This window comes from Thunnus albacares, chromosome 15, assembly GCF_914725855.1.
Source record: "Thunnus albacares chromosome 15, fThuAlb1.1, whole genome shotgun sequence".
Taxonomy (NCBI): domain Eukaryota; kingdom Metazoa; phylum Chordata; class Actinopteri; order Scombriformes; family Scombridae; genus Thunnus; species Thunnus albacares.
Window position 1 is genome coordinate 29,387,669 of NC_058120.1, and position 12,684 is coordinate 29,400,352.

A 12,684-nucleotide genomic window follows, 5' to 3' on the forward strand; every position below is an offset into this window, starting at 1 on the left:
TGCCTATCTATGGCTTCCTGAACTCCCAAAAACACCTGCAAAAGTCAAATTATTAAAATTTACTGTAAAATTACAGTGTTCTGAGGATTTGGGTGCAACCTACACACTGGTCCTTTAATTAGTATATCTCTATATATAGAGTACATGTATTTATTGATGAATAAGTCACATTTCGTCCTCCGAGGAGTGAGACCTCTTCCTCTCTTCGCTCTTCTCTGATTGACAGCTTTTTTTTTCATTGGTTCCTGGAAACAGCGGCAGAGTGAGACCTCTTCTTCTTCTCCTCCGTCTCTGACGGACAGCTTTTTTTTTCATTGGTTCCTGGAAACAGCGGCAGAGTGAGACCTCTTCCTCTTCTCTCCCCTCTCTGACGGACGGTTGCTGCCACGTCATCAGACGCACCGTCACCACCAACAACATCAAACATGGCGGCGTCTGTCCGGGAGAAGCAGACAGGTCTGTGAAACCGATTTTTCCTCCGTTAACGGTTCTTTTCAGCGGCAGACGGCTCCGTTAACGGGCCGCAGAGAGTTTAAACCCTCCTGAGTCTGACAGAGGAGATTTATTGACGGCTGTCAGGCTTTTAACCTGCTAACTAACATCTGGAGTAGCTGATAAACTATTTCTGTTTCACTACAAATCACTTTCATTCTCCTCCTCATACTCAGTAATATACTAACCAGCCTGTTAACCTGTTAACTAACCCGTTAACCGGCCGGTTACCGTGTCAGTTAACGGTGCTGTTAGTTTCTAACGGCCGGTGTTAGCCGGTGAGAGCTAGCATGCTGCTAACGCTGAAGGAGGATTTTATTCTCTTAAAATGTCTCAGATGTGAGAAACGATGCGTCACATCACGTCGATAGATGAATATCTTTAATGTTTTCTAGTTTAAAAACTGTAGTTCTGGTTCTTTTAGTTTAAGGAAAGTCTTTATCAAGAATAAGAACCTGAGATGGACCATCTCGATTTCAAGGTGATCTTAAATCACAATTATACAGTATAAACACAATTAGACAAATTATTTAATAAAACAAACATAACTACAAGATAATTAAATGATGCCAAATGTGACAGACAGAAGAAACAAATAATAAAACACGTGTCAGGAGATCATAAGGCAAGCAGAGCAAACGGTTCATTCATTCACAAAAAAGTATTAACGTCAGATAGCAATAAATAATTAAGTTGTAAAACATAATTATAGAGGTGTTGTTATGGACAGCGCATCCCATAATAAGAAGACAGGGCATTTTTGAAGGCTGGGAAATATATCGATATCATACTGATATCATGATATGAGACTAGATATTGATATTGTGAGATATTATAAGTTTTCTTCCTGTTTGTTCTGATTTGACATGTTTTGACTTTTCTCTTCGTCCTCGTTGATTTTAACTCTGAATATCTGAACACTATTCTGTCTTCAAATCTGATAAATGTGAAAATATTTCATGCTTGTTGAGCCCGTATTTGGTGCTGTAGTGAGTATTAGTGTGTGTGGAGGGTCTACAGCACAGAGGAATAAGATATATAGAGATAGTTCATGTTTGGTTTCCTTTCCCGTGTTTCTATGGATGTTAAAGCACGTAGACAGGATATGACGTCACTGACAGGTTACATTTGACATCATGTAAATACTCAACAAAGTACATAACAGAGGTCTCATTTTTAGACATTTTAATGCGGAAAAGTTACATATTATGTCTTTGAGAAAAAACTTATTTATTTATCTTAGCTGTGACTATAATAAACACCTCATTCACTTTATCCTGCTGTTGTTTTATGTGTCGTGTTGCGGCTGCAACCATAAGATTATAATCATGTTTTTATCTATTAAAAGTAGGATCCTTAATAAATATATTTTATTTTTCACTATTTGATTTCTCTGAAGGGGCCTAAGATGAATAACTTTGGGTTGAAGTTTGATTTTGTATTGGATCTATACGATCACTTTATACTGAGTCTTAATAGAAAATCTTTGTTTTTTAAAAATATTCTCAGCAGCTTCATTGGAGAGAAACACGTCAGAGTTTTAAACAACAACCTGAAACTGACTTTAAATGATGAACTATCTGTCTCACCTCGTTAAACTCGTCATGTCGTTGGTTCAGGTTTGCAGGTGTGACTCACTAATGAAGTCAAACGTCATCAAAGTTCAAACTTAAAACCCAGAATTTTTCTTTCAATTCAGGTAAAAAGTAAAAATGTGTTTTCTGAGTTCTTTCCTTGAACATCCAACTCAGATGTGATGAAACTGAGTAACGTCCATTAAACAATAAACTATGTGAGGAAACAGGTCCAAGTTTAACTGGGTTCAATGTGTTTGTACCTGCAGTCGCTCTGAAGCGAATGCTGAACTTCAACGCTCCTCCTCTGAAGAACACAGCAGCTGAGCCAGTATGGAAGGTAACACACACACACACACACACACACACACACTCACACACACTCACACTCACACACACGTACACACTCACACACACATACTCACACTCACACACACGCACACACACTCGCACACGCGCACACACACACACACACGCACACACACACACACATACATAGAGCAGGTTTTGTCCAAACTGAATTGATGTCAGATTCAGATCCATTGAGCCTCAGTAACAGATAAAGCTCCTAACAGTGAGTGTGGGTCTGGTTTTAATGTTTATTTCCTGTTTTTATTGATCATTTTTGTTCTGGATTCTGTTCAAGCAAAGTTGTTTGATGCTGTTTGTATTAAGACGACATTAAACATCATCATCAAAGTCATATATTAATAAAATATCATGTAAAATAAATAAAGAACTTCTGGTACTTGAAGGTGCTTTAGATCAGAGCTGCAACTAATGATTATTTTCATTAATTATTCATCTGCTGATTATTTCTCAACAAATTGTGTCCATAAAATGTCTGAAATTGGTGAACAAGGTCTGTTTTATGTCTGCAGCACTAAACTGAAAGATATTCAGTTTATATCATGTACGACAAACAAAAGCATGAAACAAGCAAATATACTTAAATAATAACTAAAACTAAAACTGATTATCAAAATAGTTGCTGATAAATTTTCTGTCGATTGATTAATCAGCTGATAGTAGCAGCTGGAGCAGCTTCTCTGTGTTCTCTGGTGACCTTTGACCTCTGTGTGTGTGTGTGTAGGTGTTGATATACGACCGGTTTGGGCAGGACATCATCTCCCCGCTGCTGGCTGTCAAAGAGCTGAGAGACATGGGCATCACCCTGCACCTGTAAGACACACACACACACATATACACACACACACACACACACACACACACACATTTGTAATTCTACACTTGTGAGGACCCTCAATGACATCAATCATTCCCCCTGAACCTCACGCTGTCCTTGACCTTTCTAGTTTCATTGGATTATTGACAGCTGTGTGTTAAATGTAATGTGTGTGTGTGTGTGCGTGTGTGTGTGTGTGTGTGTGTGTGTTTGTGTGTGTTCAGCCTGCTTCACTCAGACAGAGATCCTATCCCAGATGTTCCAGCCATCTACTTCGTCATGCCCACAGAGGAGAACATCGACAGGATATGTCAGGTTGTTTTCTATCTTTGTGTTCCTGCTGATCTGCAGCGACTTTCTACTACGTTTTACACAAAGAACATCTGGAAACACACTTCAGTTCATCCATATTTTATTAATATAACCTTTATTTAACCTTCATCTCCTGAGATAAATGATCTCTTTGACCAGACAGACCTGGTTAATAAAGCAGTAAACAGTAGTTTACATATTATTTACGACAGAGAGGCAGCTGTGGGGTAAACATGTAAAGTTTGTCCTGAGGGTGGTGCTAGAGGAAAGGTCATGATGTCACCTTAACCTGAAAGTTTCTCCTCTGTAAGGTGGATATAAGCTTAAAGGTTCCCTCCAGACAACAATAACGTCTGTCTGATATCGTTTTTACACAAAAATATATAAAACAGCATCTCCTCATTTTCCCTCATTAAAAATCCAGAATCTATGAATATTGTTGATTTTCCTGCTGGACACCAGTCGTCTCCTCTTTCACTGTAAAGTCTCAGTGTTTGTGCTCCGGAGGCTTCAAGCTTCCACATCACACTCGTGTAAATTACATACTGGACCATGATTGGCTCCAGACTAGTTGTGATGTCATAAATCCTGCTTATAGGTTTATACGTGTTAAACTGAGATTTAAGGTGAACTCAGAGAAACTTTCCTCCTTCAGCAGATGAATGAAAACAAACTGCATCCAACTGAAGGAACGAGAAGAAAACTTTAAAACTATATGTGGGATTGTTAATAAATACATTCATATATAACTATAAATACCTAAACTACAATCTAAAATGATACATAAACAAATAAAATACTTGGGGACAGCAGAGGGAATAAAATCCTTGAGATTTATTCTTCATACAGATCCGAACAGCTGGACTCAAATCCATCAATAGAAACTTTAAATGATTGTGTGTGTGTGTGTGTGTGTGTGTGTGTGTGTGTGTGTGTGTGTGTGTGTGTGTGTGTGTGTGTGTGTGTGTGTGTGTGTGTGTGTGTGTGTGTGTGTAGGATCTGAGGAACCAGCTGTATGAGTCGTACTACCTGAACTTCATCTCCGCCATCAGTAGAAGTAAACTGGAGGACATCGCCAGCGCTGCTCTGGCTGCTAACGCCGTCACCCAAGTCACCAAGGTTACCATGGTTACACTTTCTTATTCCAGATCAGTAGGAAGAGTTTTTTTCTTTATTGGATTCATTCTGAAGGTGTTCACGTTATTGTGTCCACACCTCCAGCAGGACCAGCAGCTCTCTTTGATGTGTTAGCGATATATTGATCAGAGGTGTGTGTGTGTGTGTGTGTGTGTGTGTGTGTGTGTGGTGTGTGTCTCAGGTGTATGATCAGTACCTGAACTTCATCACTCTGGAAGACGACATGTTCATCCTCTGCCACCAGAACAAGGAGCTCATCTCCTACCACGGTAACGTTTCTCGCACCATCATCAACGTTCGTCTCAGACGGACAAAATCACACAGTGTGAAGAGTCTCTTAGTCATGTGACCTTTACTTTACAAGCCCTGGATGGCTTCTGATTGGTCAGTTGAACCCAACGAACCAAAAACAAAAATATAACATAGTCGGTTTTTTCCATTTTGGTCCAGACCAAAGAAATGATTTCATCAAAGTGTTTGTGTCTCTGTCTCACCTGTGTGTCTCACCTGTGTGTCTCACCTCATGTCTCACCTGTGTGTCTCACCTCCGTGTCTCACGTGTGTCTCACCTGTGTGTCTCACCTCATGTCTCACCTGTGTGTCTCACCTCCGTGTCTCACGTGTGTCTCACCTGCGTGTCTCACCTTTGCGTCTCACCTGCGTGTCTCACTTGTGTGTCTTACCCGTGTATCTCACCTGTGTGTCTCACCTGTGTGTCTCACCTGTGTGTCTCACCTCCGTGTCTCACCTGTGTGTCTCACCTGCGTGTCTCACCTCCGTGTCTCACCTGTGTGTCTCACCTCTGTGTCTCACCTCCGTGTCTCACCTGTGTGTCTCACCTGTTTGTCTCACCTCTGTGTCTCACCTGTGTCTTACCTGTGTGTCTCACCTGTGTGTCTCACCTGCGTGTCTCACCTGTGTGTCTCACCTGCGTGTCTCACCTGTGTGTCTCACCTGCGTGTCTCACCTGTGGGTCTCACCTGTTTGTCTCACCTTTGTGTCTCACCTGTGTCTTACCTGTGTGTCTCATCTGTGTGTCTCACCTCCGTGTCTCACCTGCAGCCATCAACAGAGGAGACATCCAGGACACAGACATGGAGGCCATCATGGACACCATCGTGGACAGTCTCTTCTGTTTCTTTGTCACTCTGGGTGAGTTTGTCTCTGTTTAAATGGTATAAATGCATTTATACAGCGTCTGTCTGCTCTCATCCACCACTTGAAGCACTTTAAAACACAAACCAACACTCACTCACTCACTCACTCTCTCTCACTCACTCACTCACTCACTCACTCACTCACTCACACTCACTCACTCACACACTCACTCACTCACTCACTCAAACCGGGAATCAAACCAGCGACCTCCTGATCAGTGGAGCCGCTCTGATTAGATTCACAGCTTCACTGTGAGGCTGTAAATCCTGACGCAGACGCTACAGGAGCTCATCGGTTTTTTTTACTAAAATGTGAGAAAATGACGTCACTTCATGAACTCTTTATTTCTCCTGAGTATGTTTGAGATGTAAATTTAGAAGTTGGAAATTTGAATGCTTACGTTTTGGAACTGTAGTACAGTAATTCGTTTTCCTTCAGGAAAAATTTAAATCCCCGACCGATAATAAAACATTTTAAGAGGAGCAGAGCAGCAGCCAGTAAAAGTATATGGAAAGATCTTAATCTCCTCTCTGTATAAATGTGGATTAATGAGTCGTTATCCTGTGTTCCTTATGAAAAATATGTATCATTTTAAGGAAAATCCCTGATGAATTATAAAGAGTTGAGGGTAATCTGTCTGTGTTTTATCAGATACTTTAATAAACCTGCTTAAAGGTGCGATAGATGACCTTCATCCCCGCTAGATGTCACACCAGCAGCATCTCACACCAAAACTAACGTGCACCTCGTTTACACCGACAGCTGACGACACTCAGATATCAAAGTGTCAAACTAGGCAGAGCTGATCAAATATGGATCATTATTCTGTTACTGCGTTGATCAATTTCTGCTTCAAATGTTCTCAGAAACAGATTTTAGCAAAGTGTTTTGGTTGTAATTTGAGAAAGTTTGTGACACGGCCGCCATGTTGGAAACGGATGTGGAGGACACGGAGGGACACACATGCACGCTCACATGCATGCTCACATGCACGCTCACATGCACGCTCACATGCACGCTCACATGCACTAACATGCACGTGCCAGAACAGAGTGGATCAGATAACAACAACAGAGGGAGAGCGTGACTTCATTCTCTGCTCAGGACGCCGTTACTCGTCTATATCTTCACATAGCAAACAGCTGTTCACTGACATCTAGTGAGGCTGAATGTCATTTATTGAACCTTTTTAATATCAATTATTGTTGAGGGAATTGACATTAAGTTATTTTTTATGTGTGTGTGTGTGTTAGCAGTGTGTGTGTGTGTGTGTGTGGTCAGATCAATAACCAATAACCCAAATGATAATAATACATTCATTTCTATTAAAAAATGCCTGAAAATAGACAATAATTTAAGACAAACATCATCACCTCATCATGTGTTTCTGTTTCTGTCCACTAGATGGAAGTGTTCACTCTGATTTACAAACTGATTTACACTCTTCTATTACAGACCATAATATTTATGACTCTTAATCAGATGGGACAATGTCAGTGATACCAAACATGAGAGGTTGAAAGGTTTTATTTTTATTGAATTGAAGTTTTCTTCAGTGTGGTGATGTTTGTATGTTTGAGACGATGAAAACTCAAAGTGTTTGTTGTGTGTTTTTTTTTTTTTCGACCAGGCGCCGTGCCGATCATCCGCTGTCCCCGTGGAAACGCAGCAGAGATGGTCGCCGTGGTGAGTTCACTCTGACTCACTGAATGAATGAATTAATTAATTAGTCCAACGATGGAAAATTAACCTGCAACTCGTTTGATCATCGATTAATTGTTTAAGTCGGTTTTCAAGCAAAATGTTTCCAGCATCAGCAGTTTTTATCTTTATAACTGAATCATTTTGGGTTTTGTTGCTGTGATGTCGGCGTCTGAGAGACCATGAAGAACATTTCTGACTATTTTCTGTCACTTTATTGACTGAAAAACTGATCGATTAATTGAGAAAATTGGCAGATTGATTGATAATGAAAATAATGGTTGGTTGCAGCTGTCAGTGGATGATAATGATAATATTGATGCTGTTCAGCAGGACTGATTTATGGCAATATTAGATTTTTATATGATTTTTGCAGCATTTTTTCAGTTGATTAACCCAAAACAGACGTTCCTGTCTGCTCACATATAGATTATCATCAATTATTGCTGGTCGTGTTGCTGTTGCCACTATTACTGAACTCTGTGTGTGTGTGTGTGTGTGTGTGTGTGTGTGTGTGTGTGTGTGTGTGTGTGTGTGTGTGTTGTAGAAGTTGGATAAGAAACTCCGTGAGAACCTGCGAGACGCCAGAAACAGCCTGTTCACCGGAGACAACATGGCCGCCGGACAGTTCAGGTCTGTAACCTGAAGGAATAAACTGAAACAGAGAGAGCGAGATGATGGTGATGTGGGACTCCACTTCCCATGATGCATTGCTCTGTCACATCATCGCTTCAGTGTTTTAATTAGACTCCTCTCTTCTTCTTCTTCTTCTTCTTCTTCTTCTTCTTCTTCTTCTTCTTCTTCTTCTTCTTCTTCTTCTCTCCTCTTTTTAGTTTTCAGAGGCCTCTGTTCGTCCTGGCAGATCGTAACGTGGACATGGCCACGCCCCTCCACCACACCTGGACCTATCAGGCGCTGATCCATGACGTCCTGGTGAGCTGTCAATCATCTGTCAAAATGATTTCCTGTCGACAGATTCTGTTAGAATATAACAGCAGTAAACCAGCTGTGAAACTATAAAAAGTCTCAATTCAGAAAATATTGAGAGACGGAATAAAACATTGTTTGTTTTGACGTTTAATGGGATTTATTGACAATAAGAAACATCAGCAGACTGATCCGAGGAGGAAGAAGAGTTCCATAAGTTAGAACTTTTAGTATTTGATGTGTAAGAAGAACTTATGATCCGTTGTTCCTGTCTGTCATCACTGAACACCAACATGTGTATAACGTGTGTCTCAGGGATCCCCACATACTGCTACACACACACACACACACACACACACACATACACACACACACACACACACACACACACACACATACACACACACACATACACACACACACACACACATATACACACACACACACGCAACTCTAACTCATGCGGAGCCAGAGTGCTGTCAGCTGGTGAGGTGCTGAGGTTAATACTGACAGCACTGGAATGTAGAGTTACATGGGTGTGTTATGTAACACATCAACACACACACACACATCAACACACACATCAACACACACACACACACACACACACGTACTTGCTGTCAGAAAACGCCCTCAGACTGAAATTTGGCAAACGCAGCACAGAACAGTCGCTCTTAACGAGTTTTTTAGTCTAATTTTCAACCTTCAGGACTCATTTTCCTTTAAAATGTAAAAATTCAGCCGATGTGTCCAATTTATTCTATAATCTGACTGAGGCTGAATACTTTACCAGTGTTTAAGAGGTTAAAAAATCATTATTATTATTATTTCTTTATTATCGATTGATCTACTGAGCTTTTTTTCGATTAACTGCATCCAGAGTGACTCTTCATATGTCTTGATTTGTCCGACCAACAGTCCAAAACCTGAAGATGTTCAGTTTACTGAAATAAGAAAAGTAAGAAATATGAGAACTTGTCAACAGAATCGATGTTCTAACAGAAAATAAAACAAACGTTGTGTTGTTAAAACCTGCAGCAGGAAGCCGGTCTGAGCGCTGACAGCTGTGAAGTGATCTGACGTAAACAGTATTTATGAAATTGAGAGTCGGGCAAACGCACGTAAACATCATCAGTGATTTTTCCCTCCAAACTTCTCACATGCTTTCATTTCAATAAATGTTCAAATGATCCAATATTTCAGCAACAAATCAAAGATTAGAGAAAAAGTCCAAAAACTGAAAACAGATTTGTGTATCAGAACTTTGTTTTTTCTTCTTTCCTCTCCCATTAATCATCTCACCACCCCTCAGATTTATCTGCTGACCCTTTGGAGGGGCCCCGACCCCTAGGTTGGGAACCACTGGACTGTCTGTCAGTCTCTTGAAAGAAGGCAGAATGAAACCAGTCACAGCAGCACAGTTGAGAGAGAATTAGTTCTGGACGCAGGTGAAATAGCTTCACTTCATATTTAGATGTTTTTTAATGTCTTCTGGTCTTCCAGATCCACAATCCAAAAAACTCTGATCTGGTTTCTGTTGCGCGGCGGCGGTCCAGATGGCAGCGTCGGCGCTCGCTGGCTGCACACTCTCCGTCTCTCTGCTATAAACATGTCTAAACACAGCGGTCGCCACCCAGCAGGAGACCAGATCCCAGCACTAAATCTCCCCCTCTCATCCCGCTCCACGGTTCCCGCGGCAACCGCGGTATTATGATCCGCTGTGTGGAGGACCCGCGTGCGGTCGGGCCTCCGTCGTGATCCGCTGCGGTGTAGTTAGTGGTGATTTGCTGTCTGCAGTCTGGAGTTTGTCCCAGATGTCTTTAACACAGCGGAGGTCTTCAAGGGTTCCTCTGCTGCTCCTGGATCAGGTTTTATATTCATGAAGTGTCTCAGAGGCACGCTGAGAACCGTGATGATGATGATGATGGGTATTTCTTCGTGGTTACAAGACTTAAAGGCTGATTTAGATCATTCGATGCATGAAAAACAATTTGTATCACAGATGATGTCATCACTCGCCGTTTTATGACGAGTTATTTAACAGGTAATAAATAAAAAATATATAAAACACGCTGCTGCTGAGGCAAGAAAACTTTATTTATAAAGCACATTTCACAGAAAATAAAATAAAAAAAACATTATTTATAGTGAGAACAATTAAAGTTATTAAATAAAGGAGGTTATGTCGGCCTCCGAGCATCTCTCTGATGAGCATCTCTGGCTTTTTTCTGTCACTTTATTGACCAAAAAACTAATCAATTAATAGAGAAAATAATTGTTGATTGCAGCTGTAAATGGATGATAATGTTACAGATCAATCAGCAGGACTGATTTATGGCAATATTGGATTTTTATATGATTTTTGCATTAATGTGATGAAATGTTTTTATTCGTCAGGTATTTTTTCAAAAACGTGTGTTTTGTGTGTGTGTGTGTGTGTGTGTGTGTGTGTCCACCAGGACTTCCATCTGAACAGGGTTCTGATGGAGGAGGGCGCGGGGGCGGATCCGTCTCCCGCCGGCGCCAGACCAAAGAAGAAGACGAGGAAGAGCTACGACCTGACTGCCGCCGACAAGTTCTGGCAGAAACATAAGGGCAGGTCAGGAAAACGACATCATCGCTCTCATTCAGAGCTGAAACAATAAGCCACAATATTACACATCACAGATTAACATCCTCTATCTGTTGACCCTCTATAAAAGCTGTTACTGGGAATAAATGGGAGCAACAGAGGAGGGATCTCTCTACCAGGAAATACACGTTGTGTTGAGATTCACTGATTTAGACGTGGAGTTTGCAGGTTTGTGATGGTTCGTGTGTGTCTCAGTCCTTTCCCAGAGGTGGCGGAGTCGGTTCAGGAGGAGCTGGACACGTACAGAGCTCAGGAGGACGAAGTCAAACGTCTGAAGAGCATCATGGTGAGACGCAAACGCATCACAGCACCATGTGATGCTGCTTTACACGTATCAGAGGGAAATATTGTACTTTCTACTCCACTACATTTATTTGACAGCTTTAGTTACTTTTCAGATGAAGATTTGACACAATGGATAATATAACAAGCTTTTAAAATACAACACATTGTTAAAGATGAAACCAGTGGTTTCCAACCTTTTTGGCTTTTGACGTCTTACAAAAAGCAGTGTGTAGTCGGGGTCACATTTCACATGTCTATGAGTTGTTAACAGCTCCACCAAATAGTGATTTTTCCCTCTAAACTTCTCACATGCTTTCATTTCAATAAATGTTCAAATGATCCAATATTTCAGCAAAAATCAAAGATTAGAGAAAAAGTCCAAAAAACTGGAAACAGATTTGTGTATCAGAACTTCAGCATCTAATTTGCACTTAGCAAGAAAGATTTGCTGAACATGTGTTTGGTGGCTCGACCTGCTCGTTGAAGTAAAACTTTAAAAGTCCCTAAACCTGAATCTGATTAAGGTCATTGTGGTTTTTCAAAGGTTTACTAAAATCACGAGTCTCTAATATAACGTCTAAAATCTGTGAGACGTGTGAGTCACCAACAGGGTGAAGATGATGAAGACATGTGCTGCAGGAGGGTTTTATTTACAGCACCAGTCAAAGTATTTTGATTCCAGACGCTGATGAGAAAGATTGAACTCGTTAGGTGTTTCTTCTAATTGTTGTTGTTTGTGTGCAGGGTTTAGAGGGAGAAGATGAAGGAGCCATCAGCATGTTGTCAGACAACACAGCCAAGCTCACGTCTGCTGTCAGGTACCGAACACAGTCACCACTCATCTGACACTTTACACAGGAGAAGAGTCTTGTTACCTTGATTGATTACCTTCTTAATCATCTGTGTATATGTTTTACCAGAAGATGCATGTGTTGTAAAATATTTGTGTGTTGTTTCCTCAGGCGGGATGAGCCAGATGTTTGGCATGACATAAAAAATATAACTTAACTTTTATGTGTCATACATGACAGTAAACTGAATATCGGTTTGATTTTTGACTGTTAATCCTACAAATATAAACATTTGAAGACGTCACTTTGGGTTCTAAACTCTAGACAACACGATTAATCAAGAAAATAATCCACTAATTAATCCATTAATGATGGAAATAATTCTTAGTTTCATCCCTAGTTTTAATAATAAGGATCATTATTAATTTGTTTGCTTTAGCCAATTAAAGATGAATATATTGTACATCACAGTTTATGGCCTTTAATCTG

At 40.6% G+C, this 12,684-nt stretch overlaps 1 protein-coding gene across 2 annotated transcripts in view; it reads left to right on the forward strand.

The window, feature by feature from the left end:
• Positions 1-344: 344 nt before the first annotated feature.
• The window catches only part of scfd1 (sec1 family domain containing 1), a 38,825-nt gene continuing 26,485 nt past the window's right edge, over positions 345-12,684 (forward strand). Inside the window, exons 1-13 of one of the 2 annotated variants that reach the window (XM_044375941.1) lie at positions 345-456; positions 2,336-2,406; positions 3,160-3,248; positions 3,477-3,567; positions 4,561-4,683; positions 4,883-4,970; positions 5,764-5,853; positions 7,490-7,545; positions 8,108-8,193; positions 8,394-8,493; positions 10,947-11,086; positions 11,315-11,405; positions 12,149-12,222. In XM_044375941.1, the coding sequence (XP_044231876.1) occupies positions 426-456; positions 2,336-2,406; positions 3,160-3,248; positions 3,477-3,567; positions 4,561-4,683; positions 4,883-4,970; positions 5,764-5,853; positions 7,490-7,545; positions 8,108-8,193; positions 8,394-8,493; positions 10,947-11,086; positions 11,315-11,405; positions 12,149-12,222 (1,130 nt within the window). In that variant the 5' untranslated portion in view covers positions 345-425. Of the gene's footprint in view, positions 457-2,108; positions 2,192-2,335; positions 2,407-3,159; positions 3,249-3,476; positions 3,568-4,560; positions 4,684-4,882; positions 4,971-5,763; positions 5,854-7,489; positions 7,546-8,107; positions 8,194-8,393; positions 8,494-10,946; positions 11,087-11,314; positions 11,406-12,148; positions 12,223-12,684 lie in introns of those variants that run through there. The other variant, XM_044375942.1, reaches the window with a different exon arrangement.